Raw genomic sequence first — 25,876 nt, 5'->3', positions numbered from 1 at the left:
TACTTTATCGACAGGAGTAGATAGGTCAAATAGCAAACAACCAGCCACAAATAGTCTATAAACAAAGCATCAGGCAGTTTTTGAGATTTCACATGAACAACGGTTAAAGTTACTCAGGCTACCGAAGAATAGCCTACCATAATTCCTCCGTTCAATTAGACCTTAGCGACGCACCCCAAGCTGCTGTTCCACTGCTGCCTGTTCCAATTTAACGGGAGAGAGAGGAGCAAGAGGGTTAGGACCATCTTCAGCCAGAGAGGACATTATTTCTTCAGCTTCTTGCGTTGTCACCCCGGTGGGAGGTTTGCAACAGGTGAATTAGTCGCGCTATTAACGTCATTGCTACACAATTTCTTAGTAAAACCAAAATTAATTAAATTGCCTTGTTTTCTTTTTGCCATGGCTATATGCTTACTGCAGAATGGATTTCAAGGATTTTGCACGCCGATTAATGGCCTCCAACGTTTATATTTTTTAACATGTACTAAACATGAGTTGAATTTGCACCGCAGCGCCGCCACGCCTTGATGCTCATAACAAGAATAGCATGCATAGTTATCTTTTTTGAAGTGAATTAGGTTCAAATCGCCGACATGCATGAATGATATTTTTGCAGTTTTACACATAATAATCCACGATGATCACATTACACAAAACTGAAATTGCACGTCAAAATTACACATTGTCAATATTTTTAGAGACCCCCCAAAATTTCATGTCTTATTAAGGGGAGCCGAGCTCCCCCTAGCTCCCCCGTAGATCGCACCCTGGGAACGGCAGTCAAACCCGTAATTTATGCTGCGTTCCAGGCAGCCCGTAACTCGTGTTTTCACAACCTTCTACTCGTGAAAGAACCCTGGAACGGCAGTCAAACCTGTAACATACTACCCGTGAACTCGTACCAGATCGTTGTACTCCCAGTTACAGTTTTTGACGTCACACACACATAAACAACAATTTGATGCTGTACAGACGCCGTTTATTAACAGTGATAAGTAGAAATAAATAGACATAAATAGGCAACGTAAAGTAACCTAGATAGCTAATGTCAACGTTAGGTAGCCACTATCTAACGCTAGCTAGAAGGGTTTGTGGTAACTTTGCCTGGAACGCTACCAAGTCGTGAGTCGTGACTTGAAGTAGTAACTTACGGGCTAAAAACTATGTCTGGAACGCAGCATTACTACTCTCGTTGTACTCCCAGTTACAGTTTTTGACGTCACACACACATAAACAACAATGGCGACCCCTGTTGATGCTGTACAGATGCCGGTGATAAACAGTACGAGAAATATAAATAAATAGACATAAATAGGCAACGTAAAGTAATTCCGCATGTTGTAATCAAAACAATACACATACGATTGTGTAACTACTACAGGTTAAGTTTATAAAATGAAGCCCAAAATATGTTGCCGACTAGAAATCGCTAGTATCAGCTAGCGCTAGCTAACGTCAACGGTAGGTAGTCGCCATATATCTATGGCTAACGCTAATGCTAGCTAGAAGGGTTTGTCGTGACTTTGCCTGGAACGCTACCAAGTCGTGAGTCGTGACTTGAAGTCGTTAACTTACGGGCTAAAAATTGTGTCTGGAACTCAGCATTAATCCCAACAGTTTCATTTAAAGTCCCCCTCCAGTCAAATATGGGTTTTTCTTTCACTGTGATGTTTAAGCTTCGCTGTGCAGAATGATATATAGGCCTACGGAGACTTTGTTTTCACAATACATCTGCTGAAGGGGGGGGGGGGGCATTTCTCTGTGCTCACCTTAGGTCTGAGTTTAAAACCTGGACGTACCAAACAGATTTTGTGACATCACAACTATTTTGGAAGCCAATCGGGGTCCAGTAGCCTATTCAATTTGTACAAATGTGATGTAGAAACCTAAAGCCTCCAGTACTCACATATTATGATGCATTTGCATATCAATAGATTTCAGAGAGAGAAGTAGATGCTTTTGCTTAATGAATCTTAAAAAGAAAAAGAAAAAAGAGGTAATTTAACTTTTTTTTGTGGAAAAAAACATATCACACACACACTTACTCCAGTTTGTGCCTCTCAAGTTTTAGGATAAAATTGGGTCACAGAGGTAACCATCATTTTCTCTAAAATAAATTCTATAGTTATTAATTTTTTCACCCAGATGGCTGGAAGAATATTTGAGGATTTTGGAAATAGGCCTACCTTAACAACAACGGTAAACAACCTTCCTTTTTTTAGAAAAGCTGTGAGGGTTTCCTCTGTGACCAGAGTGCTAATATGAGGGAACTGGGACTCATTTATATTCAAAGCAAAGAGTGTTTTTACGTGTTAAACATGTCCGAGTTGAGGAGATAGCACTATTTAATTGCAGGACGTGATTGAAACTTCATATTTATTGTGTACAATTAAAATAGTTAAGGATCATTTTAGTGTTGCTGACATTCTTCACTTTTACTGTTGGCAAAACCAAGTTACCAAGTCATTTTTTAATTTATCGTAGACAGTCAGCACAGACATACATGGTAAGATAATGAAGTATCTGACCGAACCAAAAAAAAAAAAATAAAAATAAAAATAAAAATAAAAATAAAAATAAAAAAAAATAAAATAAAATAAAATAAAATAAAATAAAATAAAATAAAATAAAAATAAAAAAGGGGAAGGGGGAGTAGGGGGGATCGCTCTCTTCTTTCAAAACAGTTTTAGTAAGACAGGGGTCCATCTCTTCAGAAGTTTATCCAAGTGGGTTATGTCCTCCGTTCTATAGCGCTCCATCGCCTCCTTATTGAGTAGAGGATTTTATTTTGAAAGGTGTGGCAGGAAGTGGCCCAGTGTGGGAGTGTCACTGGGTGCCATAGTGAACGCCTTGTATGCGGTTTTTCTGTGAGACGGCGCTGAACTGCAGGACAGACAAACGGAACGTTAACAGGCCCGTTATTTAACCGCTGTATTACCACTTTGTACCGGCTGTTCGTGTGTGTGGAGACCGGAGTCATGGCTAACCGCTCCCTGTGGTCGCTCTGTCTGCTGCTGGCGCTGCTGCTGCCGCTGGAAGGTAAGGCTTTGTTCCGAAAACACCTCAGCAAATCCACATGTTCGCCTTTTGTGCCGCTGCCGCACTCGGATTCAAGGCCGAGTAACGGTCTACCGGCCTGGGAGCAGACGTTAAAGAGACAGAGAGCAGAAAGCCAGTCATTAGCCTACATGTCCACTCACAAAAAAAAAAAAAATCTTTTATTATACATACACGCGTAATATACTTTAACATTGTAGCTTTATTCGGTTTTTGTGGCTCCATTAGCTTCAGATATCAGGCTACTGATGCTGATGTTACCCAGCTGTGATAGATTCAGTAATTACACATTAGTACACGATTATATAGAATTTGTCACAGCATGTCCATGTTATTTTAGCTAATAATATAATAACATATCTGTAGGCTTATATCAATAAAATATAATGTTAGTTATTATGATCAAAGTGATGTGGCACCACCCACAGTATCCCGAGCTGTCTGCCTGTCTGGTTTGCAGCTGCACATGCCATGCTGACAATGAGGTCACTCTCAGTGCTGATTAGTATGGGAAGTTAGCCACTCAAAGGTGAATAATTTAAGTGCAAAATTATTTCATTCTGTATTATAGCACGTGTCCTCACGCCCCAAATTCTCTCCCCCTCCACCTTACATGATCAGCACCCAGACCGCCAGGTGCAAGGCAGAGGGAGCTCGCTGACATTTGATTGCATCTTATTTGGATTGTTTCTTCCAAAGGGCTGCATGATATTCATAACCCACTATTAAATGGACCGACAGAAAAGCTGCAGTCAGAAAATGATTCCCCCAATCAGTGTGTTCGGCTAGTAAATGCAACGCTATGAAGCTAATTATGCAAATGAGATGTAAATTATGTGAATTCATTTTGGCTCCCCAAGCCGGTGGGTTGGGTTTAGGCATAATATTGAACATGCATATGCCAGGTAGTTTAAGTATCCTTTAAAAATAAATCTTAATCTTAATGTTAATATTAGAGTTAGTCGGGTTAGGTGAAGATTTGATCTGGCCGAGAATCGGATAGGGCTGCAACTAACTATTTTTTTCCTAGTCGATTCATCGCTTAGTTATTTGGTCAATAAAAAAAAATGTCAGAAAATGGTGAAAAATGTTTGGGTTTTGTTCTCCAAAGCCCAAGACGACGCCATAAAATCAGAATTGATTCCCAGGGCAATGAGGTGTGACAGCAGAACAAGAAAAAAAGACCAGATTCCAAAAATAGATATAGAAGGATAGAGCAGAGTGAAGGAACAATGACAGCATACATCACAATTAGCTGCTGGAGTGTATACTGTATACTTTATATTCTTGTAGATTTGCCGTTTAATCTCGTCTTTCTTCATTAACACTGCTTACAATTATCTTTACATTTTTTGTCTAATGTATATCAATAGTATATTTGTGGGTCTTCGCAAGGATATGGTACTGTATATGTTAAAGTCCTTTACTGCGGCTGCATGTTGAAACCTGGATATTGTGACACACACACACACACACACACACACACACACACACACACACACACACACACACACACACACACACACACACACACACACACCACGTGTTTGTTTGTCTCTGCTTTTGTTTCCTGTCTGGTAAATGATCTCTGTTCTGAAATACAGACAACACTAGCGGATTAGTGCCCCATGGGCCCAGTTTGGCACCAGGGCAGGGGGGGGTTTTGTCTCTGTGTGACTCAGTAACACCCGCAGGGCCTGGGACACTGATCACTGAAATGGTCGCACCTCTACAAATAATTTAAAAAAAAATTAAATCAAAGAGAGCAGTTTCCACATTCCTAAAGTTCGAGCTGGGGCGATATGGAAAAAAAATCAAATATCACGATATTTTTTTACCCAAATACATTGGTTTGGTGATATTGTAGCGTTGACCATTGGTGCTTTCACAAAATGTTAACACAATGAGAGTTTTGACAATCACCAATAATGTGGATATAATGACTAAGTGTGTAAAGGCAAATAATAGAACAGCTAGAACAGTCTGGTAAGTTCAGAAAATGACATCACTTTACTGTAATGGAGCCTTTAAAACCAGGAAAAGACAACACTTATGCCATATCACGATATTACGATATCCAAAATCTAAGACGATGGGCCCTATCTTGCAGCGCAAAGCCCAACACAAGTGTCTTTGCTAGTTTAAAGGGCAACTATTATATAGCATTTTGTGTTTGTACTAGAACATGTCTACATGCTTTAATGTTAAAAAAAACACTTTATTTTTCTCATACTGCCCCCTCCCGCCAAAGCCCAGTCTGCTCTGATTGGTCAGCACGCTTCCTGGAATCTCCAGATCTGGAGCTACTGCAACGGAGTATATAGCAGGACTTTGTACTGTGAAAAATCACCAACAAAGGCTTCTAAACCAAATATTACACAACCGGACATGTCCCAGCAGTAAAGCAATCAGAATTTAGGGAGAAATGACCAGCATTGGCCGAGATTACAGCTATGTCGCATTAGCATGTAGCTACTTAAAAGTTAGCAGTATGCTAACGTTAGATGGTAATGGAACGAAGCAGCCCTTTCTACCATCAAGAAACACAGATAAAGGCTTCTGAACCCAATCAGACATGTTTCAGCAGTAATGTGACCCGGAATTGGGGAGAATTTAACGACACTGGCAGCCAAGATGAGATCTTTTACTGCCGTTAGCATGTAGCTACATGGGACAATGTTAACACCGCAATGGCTTATAAAATAAAAACTCCAGTCCTGCCTACCTGGAGCAGATGACCAATCATAGAAGGCGGCTTAGAGATTCGTAACACGTAGCCGAGAGTAGAAAAAACTGTTGAAACCGGAGCGTTCAGAATAGTTGGACATCTGAACGTTTTAGCTCACGGGGATTTGTCTAAAATACGTTTACCTCATTGTTTATAAGTTTTGGTCACAAAAATCGAACATTATAACATTGCAGATATGAGAGAAAACACGGACCTTTTAAAGACCGACGCAGTTGTCAATTTCCAATCCAGCGCCCACATCGTTTAAATAGCAAATGTACCTGCGCCCATCTTTGCGCCCATGGGCTTGCTGGTCTTACAGGGCGGTGGGTTCAGGTGCATTCTGGGCGTATTGCTATCTTGAGGCAGCGGGAAGTGATTGTGCCATTGACCAACAAAAAGCTGGTCTAAAGTCAATAGCGCAGCATTTCATTGTTATTTTAACAGCAAATTAGTAAAATGTGCCTAGGTTTATGCACAGCGCGCGCACTATGCTTGTTACACACACTATGCTTGTTACACACACAGTGACGCACAGCAGCACACACATGCAGAAGATTACAAATAAAATTATTATGGTGCAAATCCTCCATCATAATAGCAATGCGCCAAGGTCCAAACGCACCTGGGACGACACTCTGATTGGTTTATTTCATGTTACGTTCAAAACACACTGATGAATTAATGAAGACACTGAGAACAACCCTTTTGAACCATGCAACCGGCGCACGGACCTTTTTTTCTGCTGTCAAACTAGCAAAAGTGGATTCGTACACGCTCTGAACGCACCTGCGCCAGGCGCTTCACGCCGTGCGCTTCGATCGTTAAAATAGGGCCCGATATCCAGCCTCATACATCGATGTCGATATCTTATCAATATATTGCCCAGCCCTACCTAAAGTACATGTTTGAGACTAGGGCTGGGCGATATGGAGAAAATCAGATATCACGATATTCTTGACCAAATACCTCGATATCGACATTGCGGCGATATTGTAGGGTTGACAATTGGGGCTTTAACAAAAAATCTTCACACTTGGATTTTAGATAAATAATCATCAGTAATGTGGACATACTGTCTAAGTGGGGAAAAGGCAAATAATACAACAGCTAGAACAGTCTGGTAAGTTCTGAAAAGTACATCACTTTACTGTAATGCAGCCTTTAAAACCAGGAAAAGACAACACTTATGTTATATCACGATATTACGATATCCAAAATCAAAGACGATATCTAGTCTCATATCACGATATCGATATAATATTGATATATTGCCCAGCCTTATTTGGGAGTATCCTTTTGGGTTTCATGTGTCAGATTCAGTGTAACGTGTCTGCTTCCTCTGTCTGTCCCTGTGTCTTCTCTGGACTGTAGTCCTGTCTCAGGACTTTGACCTGTCCGATGCTCTGGATAACGATGACGACAGTGGACCACGTAAGTACAATAAAACTCCATTCAGCCGTTTAAATGTTTAACGGAAAGTACCGACCGATATATTTTGAAGTGTGGTTGTCTGAGCTAGCTGTTAGCTACAGTAGATGGCGGTCGGCACGCCCCCCCCCCCAGTTTGGAGAAGCAGGCAGAAATAGCGACACGGAAGCTTAGCAATGTCCTGCTGTGGACGGGGGGCAGAATGGAAGCGGATAGGAGACATACCTCTTTGAACTTAATACTTAATATGGAAATATTGAAAACAGAAATATTTTACTTTGAAGACCATGTCTGATCTGAATTTATTTGTTCTCAAATCACCTCTTTGAAATTTAAAATATGGTCATTCTTGGTTTTACACGTTAAAAACCTAAATGTCAGTATAAATTTCTCAATGGTCACAAATTCAGAAAAAAATAAAATAAATCCACTTTCTGAATTCCCCTTGCCCCCGTTGACAGCCCTAATGATTATATAGATATAGTTCATAATTCATCTTTCACTCTCACAACAGCGACCCCCCCACCAAAGCCAGCAAAGCCAGCCGAGCCTGCTGGAGGAACGGGAGGAGGTAAGAACCACAGCAGCTACTCCATACACTGATCATTTCATTCTATAATAATGATATCTTATGATGTAATACAACAGCATCTTAACCAGGATCATTTCTCCTGGTATGAACTACTGGAAACCACTGAACAAAATGCTTTTATATGATTTGAGGAACAGTGGAGCAGGACTGCCGAAAAAACCCTGCGACAGTTATTTAAATTTTTTTGTTTTAAGTCCTCCCACTGCAGCTCCCCTGTAGGGTTGGGTATCATTTGGATTTTTCCGATTCCGATGTCGAACCGGTACTTGAGATTCCTAAACCGATTCTTGAAAAACTGAAAAGTGACATCAAAGAAAGGCTTTACGTCCGTTTTGGTGAGCCCAGAGGGAAAATATGCCATTTTAAAAGTAGCCTACATTTAACGGTAGCTAGCTAACGGTAGACTACAGAGAAAGTGTGATATTTTTACGTCTGTTTCGGAGCAACAGAGGGAAAGTATTTCAGTCGACACATTAAGTGGAACCGAAATGAGGAACCGAAATGAGGAACCGAAATTTGCGTTCTAATCCGGTTCGCGTAGGAACTGGTTCCATAGTGGAACTGGGTTTCGGTACCCAACCCTAATCCCACAATGCATCTGTGGTGTAGCCAGACCTTACTCCGCAACGCTGTGGAGATAGGTCTGGCAATGCAAGACTAATAATTCAATGTTGTGTGTAGATTTTAATCTGGAGGATGGAGTCGATGTCGTTGGCACCACCACCACCACTACCACCAAAGTCCCACCCAAGGTTGTGCCGAAAGCCCCCACAGGTACCAAGGCCCCAGTCAAGCCCAAACCCAAGCCAGGTGAGAGACTGCAGCTTCCTCTGTGTTTATAGCCAGCGTTCCTCCTGAGGCCAGCACCTCAACTGCAGAGAGCACCAGGTCTTTATTACAAGCACTTTGCCTTTATTTCAAATTTGCCCTGCTTTATATTACCTTGAGCTGCTTCTGTTTGTATTTGCGGTTAATCCAGATTCAACCCTTCTTCCACGTTTACCTGCAGTCTGGATCCTCCTCCTTTTTATATGAGAACTGCTCTCACTCTCTAATTCATTTTAGTCATGAATTTCCATTTTTTCCATTTCTATATTTGTTTTTAAATCAGGTGTTAAGCTACTGTCGCTGCACAGATATTTAACATTAAAAAGCCTCCTCAAATGGAATACCTCCCCCATTTCGTGGTAGGCTTTTAATGTGAAATATGTGCAGGAAGTGCAGAGTTTCATTGGCAGTAGCTTAACAGTGGCTGGAAAAATGACAAAGCAGAAGCAGTGGGAATGCACATTATGGAACAATATGAATAAAATAAATTGAATACATGTACAGTATGCAACACGTACAGCTCTATTAAGGGGTAACCATTTTTGAAATGAATCCAAGATTGCTGCAGTCGGCAATGTAATGTTAACGAGCAATTGCGCACCTTTAGTTTGCATCCACTAAAAGAGCTATTATTATTATGTAAGTGTCTGACAACATTATGGAAAAGATCCCTACATAGATAGACCTTTTTGTTAAGGAGTAAGATCCTTTTTGTTTAACAAGAAACAGCCCAAATTACCAAACTCACCAGACTCCATTTAAATAAGCAGTAATTTTATCATCGTAAAACACTTCATTCAAAGTGGACAGAAACTAAATAAAAACCATCGCTGTTCGTCTTTCCACTGTTCTAATCAATAAAGCAGTTGCTTATTCAGTCACCACTCTGGTTTGGTTTAAATAAACCTTTAATTCACCCATTTACATGTGGAAATATGCTGGCTCTATACACGCCAAAAGTCCTGATTATTTACATGGAGTCTGGTGGGTTTGGCAATTTGCAGTTTCTGGTCATACAAAAAGGATCTTACTCTTTAACAAAAAGGTCTATATCTGTAGGGATCCTTCCCATAATATTGTCAGACACTTAGAATAATAATCTGAGCCTGTCAGCGGCAAAAAAACGGAAGATGGAACGGACGGAAATTGACGATGCACATTTGCCCCATAGGTCGAATTGCAGCTGCCGGTTACAGCGTTCTTGCGTAGTACTGGACTAATTTCAAAGATTTTTGTTCACATTAGTCAATTAGACACCAATGCACGGGAAAATAGGGACCAGGTTACAACAGTTACCCTTTAAGTACGAGCAGCCTGTTGCTAGGCGTAGCTCAGTTTGAACATGGTGTGGGAGTTGTGCTATAAATGTTCGTTGAATTATTAAGGAGGTAACCGACACCTTATATCAAGCGTTAGCTTGCTCACACGTGACAGCATACATTACTGGAATGGTCTTTTGAATTTGAGTTGTTATTACCCTCTCAGTTTATATGCTATACTGTTATGTTTTTTTTTTAACTCCTGCATTTGCTTTTTATTTTGCAAAAACATTGACCCCGGAACTTCTGACTCTACAGCTGCTGATGACTTTGACCTGGCTGACGCCTTGGACCCCAACAATGACATTGGTGGCAAGGATAAGAACAAGGGGCAGGGAGGTGGGTGGGAGCGTCTCCCGCAGGATTAGCATTTGTTAGCTGTTAGATTGCCATCACTCCCAAGATCATCATTTTAAAGGACTGCATGTGGAAGTAAAGCCGCTACGTGTAGAACATCTCAGAATCTGGTGGACAGCTTATTACCACGCCAGCACCTATGACATCAGAGTAGTTTAATGATTAGGTGCTCTAATCCCATACAGGTTCCACACATAGCGGCTTTAATAGATAGAAAGCCATTATCAGTGACGCACAGTATATTTAAGGCGGGGCATTTTAAATTAATTTGTTTGGTCGTTTGGTACCAGATTATAAAGAAGCATCGCCCTAATAAATATACTGCAGCCTATCCACTCATCTAAAGCTCAACAGTGACCGGCCACTTCATGAACAGCTCTGGTTCCGGAAGTGTTTTCCCCGTCCCATATACATACACATATATATATATATATATATATATATATATATATATATATATATATATATATATATATATATATATATATATATATATATATATATATATATATATATGTATATTTTTTTTTAAATGTAAAGGTTCCAGACTGTGTACAGAAACGATCATAGACTTCAGTGGTAGCAGCTCGCTCTAGCCATTCGCGGGTACGGTAAACATTTCCATGGTAACGGCGAGCTCCACCATTCAGAGAGAGACGTCGCTGTTACCCTTACGATTGTGGGAAGTGTGGTATTTCTCCATAGGATCGCGAATAAACCATGTTTTTCTTGAAACAAGGTTGATTTCATACAGACCTCTGGCTTCTACAGGAGCAGAAACGTCACAGCACATGGTCAGGTCTACCTCGCATGGTTTAGACATTATGGCTGATAATCTAAATCCTTGTGGCAAAAAATGAATGGGATTTTCTCTTCCGGAACCACTCTGTTGAGCTCTCTACACTGTGACCTCATACCTGTGTCTCCATTCAAGTTCTCCCCCAACTCTCCCACACACACATCCTCAAATCGAGTTATTTAGTGTCCAGAAATCATGCGGAAAAGTCTCCCAAAATTTGAATTAGTTTTGCAGTATTTGAAAAATAAGGATAAGCAGTAAATCTACAACTCTCCTCAGTCGTTTGGACATTCCTGTAAAACTTCCAAGGCCACAGCGCGTACAGCTCATTAAAAGCAACCAAGACAGAGTTGCTGTGGCTCATCCATCGGGACAGCTGTCCCCACAGTCTGCTTGAATAAGTGCTCTGTTGTCGAGCTCTACAGAAGAACTAGATAACACTCCTCCAAGAGAGGCAGCTCATTGTCTTCATCTGTTGCTCATCATCCCCTCCCTCCATGCTGATACAGTAACGCTGTCCCACCATCATGCTGTTTCTGCATTCTTTAAGTTTAACTGCTGAAGAACAAAATATGGTTTCAAAGTTTTTATCAGTTGGTTTATTCTGATATATTCATTAAAACAGTTTCCATGTTTCATTCTCAGGTAATGCTTTATATTTCTCTCTATTTCTGTAATCAAATAACCTGTTGTGCGTAGATATCTGAAGTGATCTTTATTCTATGAATGAAATGCATCATTATTTTTAATAGTGAAATGTTCCCTGACGTACAAGACTGCTGGGGATCAACCTTACAATATATAGTCATGTTTAGTCAGATTGTAAAATCGGCTGATATATATGACATATATTCTATATAGCTTATTACAGATAGATCTGTACTGGTGCATATGTCTTAGTATGCATCTTATTTAGAAAAGAAAAAAATCAAAATCTATTTGTTATCAGATCTTTTTGGGCCCTATTTTAACGATCTGAAACGCAAGTATCAAACGTGAAACGCAAGTAGCTTTGTGGGCGGATCTCGGGTGCTGTTGCTATTATAACAGCGGGATAAATGACTCTTGCGCCCAACGCAAATCTAAAATGGGTTGGTCTGAAGTAGCTAGGTGTGGTTTGGGCGTAATGTGCAATAAACCTCCTGTTGTGCCCCTTCCTCCTCCCCCCACTCCATCTCCGTCCACCCGCTCCATCAGGAGCGCATCGCGCATTGCCACTCCAGGACCAGATTCCACCGGAGTGTCTAATCCCGCCGTAGTTCAACATCACGTCTCCTTAAGTCCTCTAATATTTCCTCATTTATGTCATCAACACATCCATGATTCATGGAAATGTTGTGTAAAACACAACAAGCTACAACGAATGCTGTGACTTTTTGAGGACTGTACTGTAAAGTGTCTCCTGATCTATCCAAACACCTAAAGCGCATTTTCAGTAATATTTTTCTTTTTCATGCTACATTATGTCCAAGCATGCGCCCCTAAAATAGCATCTGAATAACGCGCTACTGACTTTAGACTAGCGCCACTGACTTTAGACCAGGTTTTTCCTGGTCAGTGGCGAATTGTTTTCTGAAACTGCAAAATAGCACCAGGGAACTTTTGCGCCAGAACACGCCTCCTCTTTTTGCTGAACTGCCCCGGGAGCACAAATACATTCCCTAATTTACCGACGTGCGTCTGTGGAGGGAAAAGTCTGCTGTGCGTCGGGTGCAAAATAGGAATGATACATGCGTCGGTGTACAAAGGCAATTGCGCTGAGTGCAAGATAGGGCCCTTAAACTCTGAAATATCTATCACTACCGGCCTCAAAAATCCAGTATCAGTCAGACTATATTAAGTACAAATTTGGCATCATATGCAAGCTACTTTCAACTTAAAGGTGCAGGAAACTTGTTCATATATACTGTACATGAGCAAAGCATTTCAAGTTACACAAAACATCATTACCATTTGGAATCACGGATCATGGAAGTCCAGATGGAGGACATGGATACGGGCCTTAGAGTGTCAACAACCTGTACTTCAAACTAAGGCCAGTCATTTTCCGAATCCATTAGATTTCGATTGACAAGGTCCCGATTCGATTACATTTTGGTTTCGATATCAAATAGGTTAGGGACATTTCAACTGATGTTGTGAATTTTACAGGCAAAAATCCACCCTCAAATGTTTTTTGTTTTTTTTATATTGCACCAGGTTAATGTTTGCATTAAGAATCGACCCCCAAAAAGTTGGGTGATGGGTAGGCTAATACATCTATGGGGAAAAGGCATGTATTAAAAGATCAATTTCAGGATTTTATTAATCGAGATCAGATCACTTAATTGGAGAATCGATTATTCTAACCCAGCCCTAGTGAAAACACAACAGAGCGACAGGAACCAAATGGAGAGATTGTTTGTGCTGAACACTGACGGATCAATAACCCCAGCTTTAACACCCCCATAAATAACATATCCATAATTTAGAGTTTCCTTTGCCTTTAAGCAGCTTTCTTTAAGTTCATCATTTAGTGATTCCATCATTCAAGCGTGGTGATTATCTCCGACTCCTATTTCAGGTGGATTTACTGACGACGATCTGTTGGATGTCGGCAAAGACGATACCTACAAGCCTGATAAAGGCAAAGGTAATGTGTGCACCTTTATAGGAAATCCACGTAAAACTCGGTCTCTTAAGGAATTTAACCGTGCTGTTATTCTGTGTTTCCACAGGTGGGCGTCCAAGCGGGGACGATCAAATTAACCAGTACGACGATAACAATGGTGGGTCTTCTTTGTCCCCAGTGTGTGCGTTTTATGAATGCATGTCTGTCTGTTCGGCTGCCAGACTTTACTGTGTATCTGTGTGCGTGTGTGTTTGCAGAGACCACGGCAGAAGTGGGCACCATTGCAGGGATCGCAAGTGCGGTTGCTATGGCGCTGGTGGGTGCAATCACCAGCTACATCTCCTACCAGAAGAAGAAGCTGTGCTTCAGTATACAACGTAAGGCTTTTGCACTGCAGTCATTGGAGTTGTCAGTCCCTCAGGACATTAACCTCGTCACTACTGTCACTACTGCTGCTGGTACGGCTGAAAACGACAGTACTAAAACTGGACTTGTTTGAATGCCTTTATGTCGGTATAAAGGTACATGTCCACTGTGGCGTTTTTTTGACGTAAGGGATCGTCCCGCTTCCCAGCATTGGACGCTTGATGGGTTTGCAACTAGCTCTTATCAATTTCTGACATGCTAAGAAAACAGGCTACACCTTCCTACAACCGCGATGACTACACCTGATTGGACGAACGCTTTACTCGTGGGCTGTCTGCTCCCGGATTTTAAACCATACCAACACGGCGGCTGTTTGGAAACATTTGCGTATTTTACGAAAATAGTTCACCGAAATGTGTTCCTGAAAACATTTAATGTGAGAAAAGCCGCAGCTGCTGAATCTGTCTTCAGTTTCGATCAACGGTCAGTTTAAAAAGACTTTCGGGAGTTTTCGAGAGATGAGGAGAGTCGAGCCGCCCCTGATTTGCATGAAGTAGCATGGATTCAACTTCATGCAAAAAAGGAGCGCGCAACTCGATGCTCCGTCTCTCGAAAGACGCCGTGGTGCGACCAGAATGCAAAACCCGGCTGCTTACATAGACAACGAATGAGAAGCGTGGAAATGACGCTGCTAGTGGACACGTACCATAAGTAGCAGCTGTTTTAAGTGATAAATCCACTGTATACTACCTGCTTAGTACCAAACTGCAGTGCAACGCAGCTATATTTGGAAAGCACATTTTAGCAACAAGGCAATTCAAAGCGCTTTACATAAAACATTAGAAAGCAGTTAAAAACAATAAAAAAGATTAATTAAATACAATAGAAAATAAAAACAAGCTAAAAGAGAATAAGAATTATAGAATACAAGAAGAGAAGTTACAGTGCCGTGTAAGAAATGAACAATTACTTGCTTTAATAAAACTATAAGTTTTGGCTAAAAATAAGACCACCAGAGAGGTCTGGGTGGTTCATAATGTAGCAGCAGATCAGAAATAAACCGTTCAGTGCTTTATAAACCAACAGTAGGATTCTGAAATCAATTATTTGACAGACAGTAAGCCAGTGTAAAGACCTCAGAACTGGAGTGATGGTCTCAGTGAGGACTGGAGCAGCAGCGTTCTGAATCAGCAGCAACTGTCCTATTGATTTTTTTAGGAAGACCTTTCTAAATCCTGCTAAGACATAAGTCCTTTAACCGTTGATATATTCTTAAGGTGATAGTAAGCTGACTTTGTAATTGTCTTAATGGTGCTTAATTATCATCAGTCCATGACTACACCAAGATTTTTGGCTTTGTCTGTGGTACATTGCCGATTGAAGCTGAGGGCTGACTTTTAATTGTTCCTCTCAGGCTCCCAAACAACTACCTCAGTTTAATTTAATTGAAGTAACTTCTGGCACATCCAGTCGTTGATGTGTTCCAAAACTCAGTGTTAATATTTGACCAGAGTCCCCTGGTGATATGGTTATGTAAAGTTGTGTGTAATCTTTGTAATTATGGTATCTTATTTCTGTTGTTTTCCATAATCTGCGCCAGTGGAAGTATGTACATGTTAAACAGAAGAGGCCCCAGAATTGAGCCTTGGGGAACTCCACGTCATATTTGTGTGTTAATATGTGTAATTTACTAAGACAAAAACTATTGGACAGCACTTTAGATGTTTCCTAGCACTTTAGATGTTTTCCTTTACACACTACTAAAGTCTTTACTAAATTTTAATGCAACCTGATTTAGTAAACCACATTTGAAACTAGCTAGTAATTTAGGAAGGACTTCATTTAGACTTTATGAAAAGCTGGTGCAACACAACCCAGTAGATAACACCCAATTATTAGTTGTAGTACTACTAGTGAAATCATAGCAGCAGTAGATACAGTTGCAGTTAGTAACACTAGAAGCAGTAGTGGTAGTAGCAGTGGTCACAGCAGCACAGTACTTGTATTTGTCGATGCTCACTAAATGTTGTTGTGTTGTGACAGAGAGCCTGAATACTGACATGGTGAAGGCTGAGAACCCTGAGGCTGTGGTGGCTACAGAACCACAAGGTAAACACATCTCTACCGCACTCCACTCTCATTAGATACACCTTTTATTTTATTGATCGGGGAAGGGAAATTCTGTAACATCTATTGTGGACTCTTTTCCAGTCTCGGCTATTACTATAAAAGCCCTAATATAAAACAATCGATGCTAGCGTGGCCCGCCCTCATACTCTGTTTCTGACTGGCTAGTAGCCCTTACCTAGGTACTGAGCATGTGCGACTCCCAACAAAGATGGAACAGAAGTGTGATGCCTCACTCTGTAGCTAAAACAGAGAGCTCAACACACAGGGTGAAAAGAGGAGCTGCAGCAATGTGTAGTACAACAAAAATATGGTGTTTTTTGAGAATTAAACGATGTAAACCTATTCTGATATACAGTAACCTCTAAATACAAGTATGAACCTAAAAATGAGCATAATATGAGCACTTTAAGTACCAGAGGGCACCTATGACCACATGCGTGCGCTTAAGTTGTAGCTCATTTCAAAGGTTATGTAACCACTGTTCCTACGGTGGAAAGTTTACGCACATTAGCCAACTATAACTGTAAAATGAAAGGATGTATTGCTGCCTTGTCATCTTTACTAGTTAACAGTTAGCTATAGACAAGAGAAAAAAATCTTTAAATCACCGTGCCGCTCAAAGGCTACCGCCGGCAGCTGCCGGCAACTTTTAAGGTGGAATTTTTCTTGACCTTTTCTTGCATGTTACTCAATGCATGAATTGATGTCATGAATCAGTCAACACACCTTAAATGTCAGTATGACAACTTTGACCACTGAATCTGTTTGGTATTGTCTCTCTTGCATGATATTCGCTTCAGTGATGATTGGAAATATATGAAGAATATTCAGTTTCATCCGGAGTATGCAAACTTTCAATGTTCTATTTCCTCACTTGGAGTAAAAAAGTGGCGGTTTGTGCTCTGGCAGCATACACCCCTGGGTGTAACACCGTCACTCTAGCAGCCTGCCGGCAGCTGTCAGCCAAACACAGACAGGGACACACCCCCCTCCAGCTGGCGGAGATGAAAAAGCAGACCTTTTTTTTTTCTTCCCTTTTTTAATAATGAGAAAGTATTAACTATACATTTAAATAACACGCTGTCAAAACACTCACTGCGTGCTCCGTGAAGATGCCGTCGGATGTCTCTTGTCATTCGTAACAGCTGATCGAGATGATGTGTATAAACCCCTGTCTGTTTTTTATTCTGCCTCTGCAGTCCAACAGACTCTGCTGGAGCCACCCAACGCTGAGCCTCCCGCTGAAGAGAATGCTGTGTAACACACACACACACACACACACACACACACAACACACACACACACACACACACACACACACACACACACACACACACAACAACAACACACACACACACACACACACACACACGAGCGCCTACAGGATAGACTGTCTATTGTAGCATGTCCGAGTTGATCCTGCAGCTCTGTGCTGTGAAGGTTGGGATTTGTAGTCCTTCTATGCTGAATGTGAACACAGATTTTTCTTTTTTTAATTCTATGCTGTAAACATGGCCAACAGTGTATCGAACCTTGCCAAATGTATGTGTATATAGTAAGTTATTATTCACGGTTTAAACACCACTAACAATGTTTTTTACAGTTATCCGGCCTTCAGCATGTTCTCTGCGATTCCTCCACTGGGAGCTGGAGCTGCAGTTTGTAGCATTTTGCTGAGCTCCAGACACACAGGGACGTCGAAATGCTGAAAAAGTAAATACAAAAAAAAAAAAAATGGTTGATCTCATTATACATTGGAGAAAGAAACTCCTCTGGGTGTGTGTCGAGCTTCTCCAAGTTCACAGGGAGTCAGTCACTGTTCAGTGGACTGGATTTAAGGCGGATTAGTGTCCTGATTGATTGAGTTTTGGCTAGCACTTTACATGACGGTATCTACATAAGTGTGACATGACACGGTCATGAACACATGACACTGTCATGACACATGAACCCTAACCCCAAACCTAACTCTAACCCTAACTCTAACTCTAACTTGTCATGACAAAACAATGACATTTAATGACAGAAGCGTTATGTCATAAACGTTTATGACTTGTTTATAATGTTTATGACCCGTTCATGACCGTGTCATGTCACTCTTGCGTAGATACCTTCAAGTAAAGTGTAACCGAGTTTTGTCAGGGAATTCCAGCTGAACTTCACGTGAACCAGGTTGCGCCCTGTGCTTCTCCTCCTTTTACATATATATTTTTTTTGACAAATCAAGGTTGTGTTTCAGCAATCAGCAACAGGGCCTGAAATTAGCACCCGACCGCGCGCCAAAATGCGGGTGAATTTTGCCACTGGCGGGTGAAACTGCCAATATACCTTCCTCGTGTGCGGGTAGCCAATGGGAATTTTTTTTGCCACTGTTTTCTTTCACATTTGAACCAAGTCCCCCATTTCCTTGGATTTGAGCTCAAATGTGTATTCTTAATAAGTTCAGGAGCTAACTTCAGGCCCTGATCAGCAATATCTCATATCCTGACTTTGAATGGAACACAGCAGTTTTCACACATAACTGATTATCAAGTCGTAGATATTATTACTTGTTGATGCACAATGATGGAATGTTGTGTCTTTGCTCACCACAGACGAGTAGACAGTGATTGGAGAACATTTAACAAGATTCCCCAGATTTCTATTCAAAGCCTTGTAGCAACTGATTATGTAATCGCCCGTAAAGAGTGGTGATAGAATGTGTATTACTGTCATCCAGTTTATGTTAAGGCTCAAGCTCGTACTCATAGAACTCAAGTTACACCATGTAACCATGATGTTCACTCACAATCTCTTATTCCTACAACATGTGACTTTTTTTATTTAATTTATTACATTTTCAGTTTACTATATTGTCATATCGAGGGGATAATCCGTGCACGTTTACATGCACATAATATTGTGTTTGCCCTTACTCTGAAAAAGACAATATTCAGCTGTTTACATGGCGACTGCAGCCCTGCAAACTGTCGGCTGCTTGGTTTGTGTCCAACAACCACAGCAACGCACAGACCTGACCGTAAGCCGTAAACTGTCACAAAGTGCAGTAAAAACCCCGATTGAGACGCAGATTCAGAATACCCTGTATACATGTCCAAAGAATGCCTCTAAAACCTGAATAATACCGCATTATCCCACACGTCTTAATCGGAAAATACTATATTAGGTTTAAAGGCCTTTTTTGGAATATCCAAACGAAATATGCTTGTTTACATGACCTGCATCAAATTTGGAATATTGTCGTATTCGGGATAATAGTGGACTATTGGTGTGCATGTAAACGTACTCGGTGATTATGATGATAATGCTATCTATAATCATTATTAGGTGAAGTTTCCCCGGATGTTTAATTGCATTTTGACCCACTTGGTACACGTCTTGCTCTTAAAGGGGCTCCACTGTGAGCTGATAGAGTCCATTAGTGGGACACACCTCGTATACTGGACTTACCGCAGGCAGCCACTGTTTACATCGTCAGTTGCGCCTCATGTTGTCTATCTTGATGTATAAAGTTGCCTTATTCAGATTTGGATCTTTTTGCAGTGGGGGGGGGGGGGAATAAGGCGTCCAAACATTTCTGTCTACTTACAACCTGTGACTTTTTATAGTGTAAATAGAATCTTTTTTTTTTCCAACTAGCCTTTTAATGACAACGCCTAATGACGGGAGCATGGCTTGGTTTTCCGAAGATGGTGAAGTAATTGTGATGCGAAACGGCCAAAAGTTAAGTCAGAAGAAGGAAAAAGACAAATTGAGTTCAGAAGAACGGGTCAGATTGAATCCAAGGACTCACCATACTTGTAGCATAAAAGTGATGCTAGCTAAATCAGTTCCACTGCAGTTAGAGCTTACAAATGCACAGCGTGTACTTCTTGGCCTCTGTTCGTTTGGAACGGGATCTTCCTCCAGCGGGAAGCTATTTGGAAAAAAGGGAAAACCTGAGCACTTTGTTTCCCGGAAAAAAAAAAAAAAACCAGGCTGTGCCGCGGCTCGTGGCCAGGCGGAAACGTGTGACTTGTGACTTTTGTTGACGATACATTTGCTATATTAAGAAGCTAATATTGTTTGTACCATGTTTTATCGTGTTAGCCGTGAGGGGCCAGTGTGTGGAGCAGAACTCTCGAGTTGGTCTTTATCCCACGGTGGCCATTTTTAAATTCACGTTAGCATTACGTCACCACAGAGGCTAGCGAGATTTCTGATACTGTAGAGCAGGCCGCTATTGGCCCAAGCATACACCGATGACAAATAACCATTTCAAGGAATCCTCGTGGCGTTGTCCTGTTATTATGAAACGCAACGTGTGTATCCTCGAGGCCTAACAAACACGATAGATGCATTTTGTTTAAGCTAGCTATGCTAGTGGAATAGCATGAAACCGTTAGCAAGAATGTGAAGTACGTCATCAGCACGCACGAGGTACCAACAAAACAGGGACACACATTTTTAAAACATGTGGCCCGTACACCGTGGCACTAAAAACTCCACTGGACACCCTGAACCACCTGAATACTCTCCTCATGCAACGGACTCGTATGATATCGTACGAAAAGGTTATGCACAAGAATTGGTATGATTTCCTACGAAATTAGGCAACCGCCGGCCGGTCACGTGACGACCGGTCACATGACAGCTAAGTTTAGCGGTCTTTACAGCTACATTTAGCCCTAGGAAAGGCTACTGGGGGGCCAGGTACTGGTCACCGCGAGGTTACGGCCGCCTCAGGGGCCGCTACAGTTGAGTTTGGCCGGCAAAAGTGAGCGTCACGCGGTGGCGACAGTTAGTTTAGACACCAAAAATGGACCGTTTAAGATTAGTAAGTAAGTAAAGTCTTAAGCTGACCAAAGTGCTGTATGGGATACATACGAATTACAGTATATTGTAGCTATATGTACGAAAACGTTCATGAGAACAGCCTGCCTAAATTCTTTTAAAGTGTACCAACACAGGATGAGATATTACATGTTATAATTCTATACACATGTTGAAATGATTTTGTAAATTGATCTGCAGGATTAACAGAACAGCCGCCATCTCCCCGATTCCACAGACTGGAAAGGGGTGTCAGACGCAGTTAGAATTTTTTTTTTTTTTTTTTTAAAGGTGTCCAGAAGCCTTTAGTAGACTTGGAAATGGCCACCGTGGAACAAGGTTTAACAGGAGTGGAAACATGAGGTAGAAGTGAAAGATGTCCAACGTGTGAAGTCAAAGAGAGGGAGTTTGTATCAGTTGGCACAAAGACGATACTGGCCGAGATGATATGCATTTAAAAAAAAAATAATAATAAAAAAAAAAAAAAATTAGAAGTCTGCTTTAGCTGCGTAGATGAAGTTAGCAGCAGTAGTTAGCTTTAGAGCCTTGAATAGTGTCCTAACGAGTGCTTTTGGAAAGTTGTGATGGTTGTACATATTAGCGTGAGCAGTTCTGTGTTTGTACTTTTACTGTAGCCCTGTGTATGAGCTTGTTTAATGCTCCATATTATATACACATATATATATATATATATACTCTTTAGTGTGTGTGGTGTGTGTGAGTTTACACTATTCGCCTGCTCTTTTTACACTTTGTACCCGACTTTCCTAATAACTTAGCTTCACTTTTTGTAGATAGTTACGGCTTCCTTGTTCTGTACTGCCAACGGTTTGTCTAATGCCTGAAGAGGTCTCGACCGGTCCTGAATGAGACCTGCGCTGCATCTGAAATCATTTCACTGTTATCTGTCCTGTCCGATATTTAGTCCGTCTGTCGTTTTTATAGCGCTGCTCAGGATCTCTGCTGGGGATTTGTGGAAGCCTTACGTAGTGGACTTAAATGATGTTCGAGTGAACTAGCAGGGCTCTCGGAGAGCGCAGACCTCTGACGAGGCCACGCCCTTTCTCGCAGTGTTCACAAAAATATCATTTTGGTATCCGTCCCGTGATTCGGAATCTGCTCCGAAACTTGAATGGGTTCTCCCTCGGCCCATGCTACACCCTTCCACACCGCGTCATGAAAATCGGGCCAGTTTTTCCATAATCCTGCTGACCGACGGAAAAAAAGCGGACATAATAACGCCACGTTCACGTCATGGGTAAGATTTACAACTTGGGAACGTTTACTTTTATCAGACAACGAAAAACAGCCGTGGTGAGGGTTATTGAACGCTAGCCGTTAAAGCTGCGTTTGTTGATCTTGATGGGCGGTCTAAGGCATCTTAGTTTGATTTGCTCCTCCAAGTTCCCCCAGTCGCAATCCTGACTTCAGTCTCTTTGCGCGGTTCTTGCGTCGGCCTTTACGCTCTCGTGCATAAATCGCCGCAATTCTATCATTTCAGCCAGTGCTCTGGGCACGCCGCGTGCATTATCGATCCCACTACTTTTCTTGGCAAGACACGCCCCGCGGAGCATTCAAACGCTGGGATCGGTCAGTGGGGATGCTGATTTGGATTTGAGTTTTCCTGGCCGATAGCCGACCCTCGCTAACCAAATTCACCCGTTGGTTACTAAATTTGTCTTGGCAATACAAGCGCCAATTATAAAGACAACGCAACAACAACGTGAAGACAAACGTTAAAAACATATCAGGCATCATTAAAAACATAAAAACATTAATATGTGGGGGGCCCAGCCCTGTAAGAGTGGTCATAAATAGTCATCAATCTATACATATTTGGGGAGAAAACGGTCACTTCTGTGCCCTCTTGTGCCGATTCAGCAAAGACACTGACAAGGGAACAGATGAATGTTTAGGTTTGGCACATGGGAAGAGTCCAGGGACCGTCGTCCTGGTCGCGCAGCCACGATGTGGCGTGCATTGCCGTGGACACGTGCGGTTCGCGCGTCCAAACGATCAGTTAACAGTTGGACGGTTAATCATGAACCTATTGGCTAGGTGTTCTCGCCCACGTGTTCAGGTCCTACTCCCTGACCAATGGGGCTCTCCTAACTAACCACCCAGCTGCTACGCAGGGCGTGTCTTGCCAATAAAAGCATTGGGATCCATAATAACGCACGCATGCCTCTTGGAATGCGCACGGCTCCCTGGTGGTGATCGGCGCGTTGGTCTTTGGTACCCAAAGAGCCAATTCTGTTACTTTTTAAAAACACACTGCCAACCACGGAGCCAGTGTACTTCCTTAAGATGTTAAAAAACACCGAAGCTAGTGGACGCACACAGGGGACGTGAACGTGGCGCGAGCAGCGATCGGCGGCGACCTGAGTAGTGTCCGGCAGAGCGCTCCGTATCTACACAGAGGCGAACGCGTGAAGGATTTCCTGCCGAGGCAGTGTGTGTTGTAGAGCTGTAAACGGCGGTCGTGGTGTGTTACATATCTGACAGGATGCAGCACAGTCCTACATGGATACCACACCCTGGTCTCCTCCATGTTGCACCCTTTGCGTCCCTCGTTCTCTTGGGGGGGGGAGTAAGTGATCTGTTCACCTTGTACGACACATGCATGGACGCCCTGTCAGCTGTAATTCAAAATGGTGCTTCTCTCTTTGCCTTATACCCTAACACAGTCCCACAGGGACGCGCCACAGTATTCATCTAACACTCCGTAGCTGCAGCCCGAGCGAGAGCAAACACCCGAGGGCTCCCAGCTCCTTTGGGTGGTTACCTCGGATGAACGGCGGCGGCAGCACCCGAAGGACCTGGAAGGCGCCGGTGTTTGGTCGCGCTCCGGCTGCACAGAGCCCGAGCCTCACACCGAGCAAACACTGAATAACAACCCTTTTTCCGTTTACTGAATGTATCGAATGTCTTAACGTCACATAGCAAAAAACAAACAAACCTTTTGGCCTGTAGCAAAACTACAAATTCACCAAAGATGTAGCGTTGTGATTGGCTTTGCCTTTATGTATCGGGCTTGAATGAAAAAGGTGTCTTTTTTTAAATTAATGGAGAAGGAAAGGGATTGAATCGAACAGATTCTAAAAATTTGAATTGGTCGGATGGTTGAAGGCTCGATGGATCCGAGTGAAGAGGACAGATCCGCCCGATATCTTACAAATAATGTGTAACGAGGTGTACGATGCTCACTTAGAAAACACAATGTGTGGATGACGCCGTTGTTTTTCGGCACTGTGGATGTCGATACGGCTTTAGGACTCAGTGTGGACAGTGACAGTGGAACATACTGCTGTTTGGAGCTGCTTACCAGACTGTAGATAGCTGTAGACTGGTGGAGGAGCAGCCGTGTCCCTAGATCTGGTTTAGGGAGCGTATCAGGTCTGTTTTACAAGGCGTGCTAAAAATAATCATGGCTATCATCATTCAGCACACTGATACAGTGATTACACACGCACTGTTCAAAAGCTACAACAGCACCGCAAAGAGAAAACTAAAAGCAGCCGTCTTGAGTTGACGACAGATGGAAATGACTGGATCAAGGAATTACCCAAATATTTACACAACTCATGACACTTTCTGATAATGCATATACGGTAAAAGCTTGCTTCTGGGAGCACTCCATATTGAAAATCGAAAGAACAGTGCATTAGGCATTAGGGCACTGTCACTTTAAAACACCAAATCAGCTTCAAATTCAAACAAACTAATTTGGTTTGCATTAATATGAACGCAGCCCAAAGTAACACAGTAGCACTTAGTATGGGTCAAGTGCCAATAAGTCATTTCCCATAATTCAACTCAATCAGAGTTTTTTTGGAGCCGAAAGCCGCGAGCTGGCAAAAACAGCCGACTGCTTAAGAGTGTATTTTTGTCCAACTGAACGCTGAACGAGACCTTTTTAATCGACCAAAATGGTCCAATTAACTTTCACGAAGTGAAAACACTAAGTGAGGGTTCTGAGACGAAAAACGAGATAGCCACGCCCCTAAAGCATCCCCTGCTTTATCGCCCATTTTTAAAATAAATGGGACCCTAATTTACAAAAGGAACATCATGCTGTGTTGAAGAAGACTTGAAAGTAGCGACTGAGGCCATAAACTCATTATGAAAAATGTTTACTGAGGTAATAAAGTGACAAGTAGGCTCATTTTCTCAGAGACTTCTCCAGAAACAGACTTCCTTATGGAGCCGGTGGAGTCTCCCCCTGCTGGAAATGAGATAGAATGCACTTCAGCGTTGGCTTCATTTTTCAGGCGATTTTCACCAAAATCCCGTGCAGTGTTGACGTATAAGATCAGTGGAGTGCTCCTTTAAGTATAAGGCTGGGTTTGAGCTCAAGAATGAATTACCGTAGCAACATCAATTGATTCATCACAAGTCTGCTTCCTAAAGTGACAAACTAAGCCTGGATTGCATCGATAGCTCGCTTTGTAAAGTGTGTCCGTGCGGTATCTGCGCTGCCACTCCTGCCTGTCCTCTCCCTGCATCACACACTCAGTGCCTGTCACCGCATGCAAAGCCAGCCACAGCCCTGCTGCTAATGGTGGGATGTTTGAGGGCTGGCTTTGCAAGGCTGCCTGTCACATACACACATACTGCTCTCAGACACACACACACACACACACGTTGATGCATGCTTTTCTCTACGTGCTGTATGCACAGTTGACGTGTGTACGACTGTTGAGCTTCCTGACAACTGAATGTTGGACAGTTCTTCATCGCTGCAAGTGTAATAGTGAACTCTGCTTTCTCTCTTATTCCACTATGATAACTCTGGCAATATGTTACTAATATGAACCGATACAATAAAACCGTTTAAAAAGACAAA

At 42.1% G+C, this 25,876-nt stretch overlaps 1 protein-coding gene across 1 annotated transcript; it reads left to right on the top strand.

Annotated features, from left to right (window-relative positions):
• The first annotated feature begins 2,906 nt into the window (after positions 1 to 2,906).
• On the top strand, positions 2,907 to 25,876 carry cd99l2 (CD99 molecule-like 2). Its single transcript, XM_039823376.1, has 10 exons — positions 2,907 to 3,039; positions 7,160 to 7,219; positions 7,731 to 7,787; positions 8,490 to 8,618; positions 10,214 to 10,294; positions 13,675 to 13,743; positions 13,829 to 13,879; positions 13,980 to 14,099; positions 16,132 to 16,197; positions 17,418 to 25,876. Exons 1-10 carry the CDS (start codon positions 2,979 to 2,981, stop codon positions 17,477 to 17,479), a joined length of 756 nt encoding a protein of 251 aa, XP_039679310.1. The 5' UTR covers positions 2,907 to 2,978; the 3' UTR covers positions 17,480 to 25,876.

This window comes from Perca fluviatilis, chromosome 14 (assembly GCF_010015445.1).
Source record: "Perca fluviatilis chromosome 14, GENO_Pfluv_1.0, whole genome shotgun sequence".
NCBI lineage: Eukaryota > Metazoa > Chordata > Actinopteri > Perciformes > Percidae > Perca > Perca fluviatilis.
The sequence above is the reverse complement of the archived record's forward strand: the minus strand, read 5'-3'. Positions and strand labels throughout refer to the sequence as shown.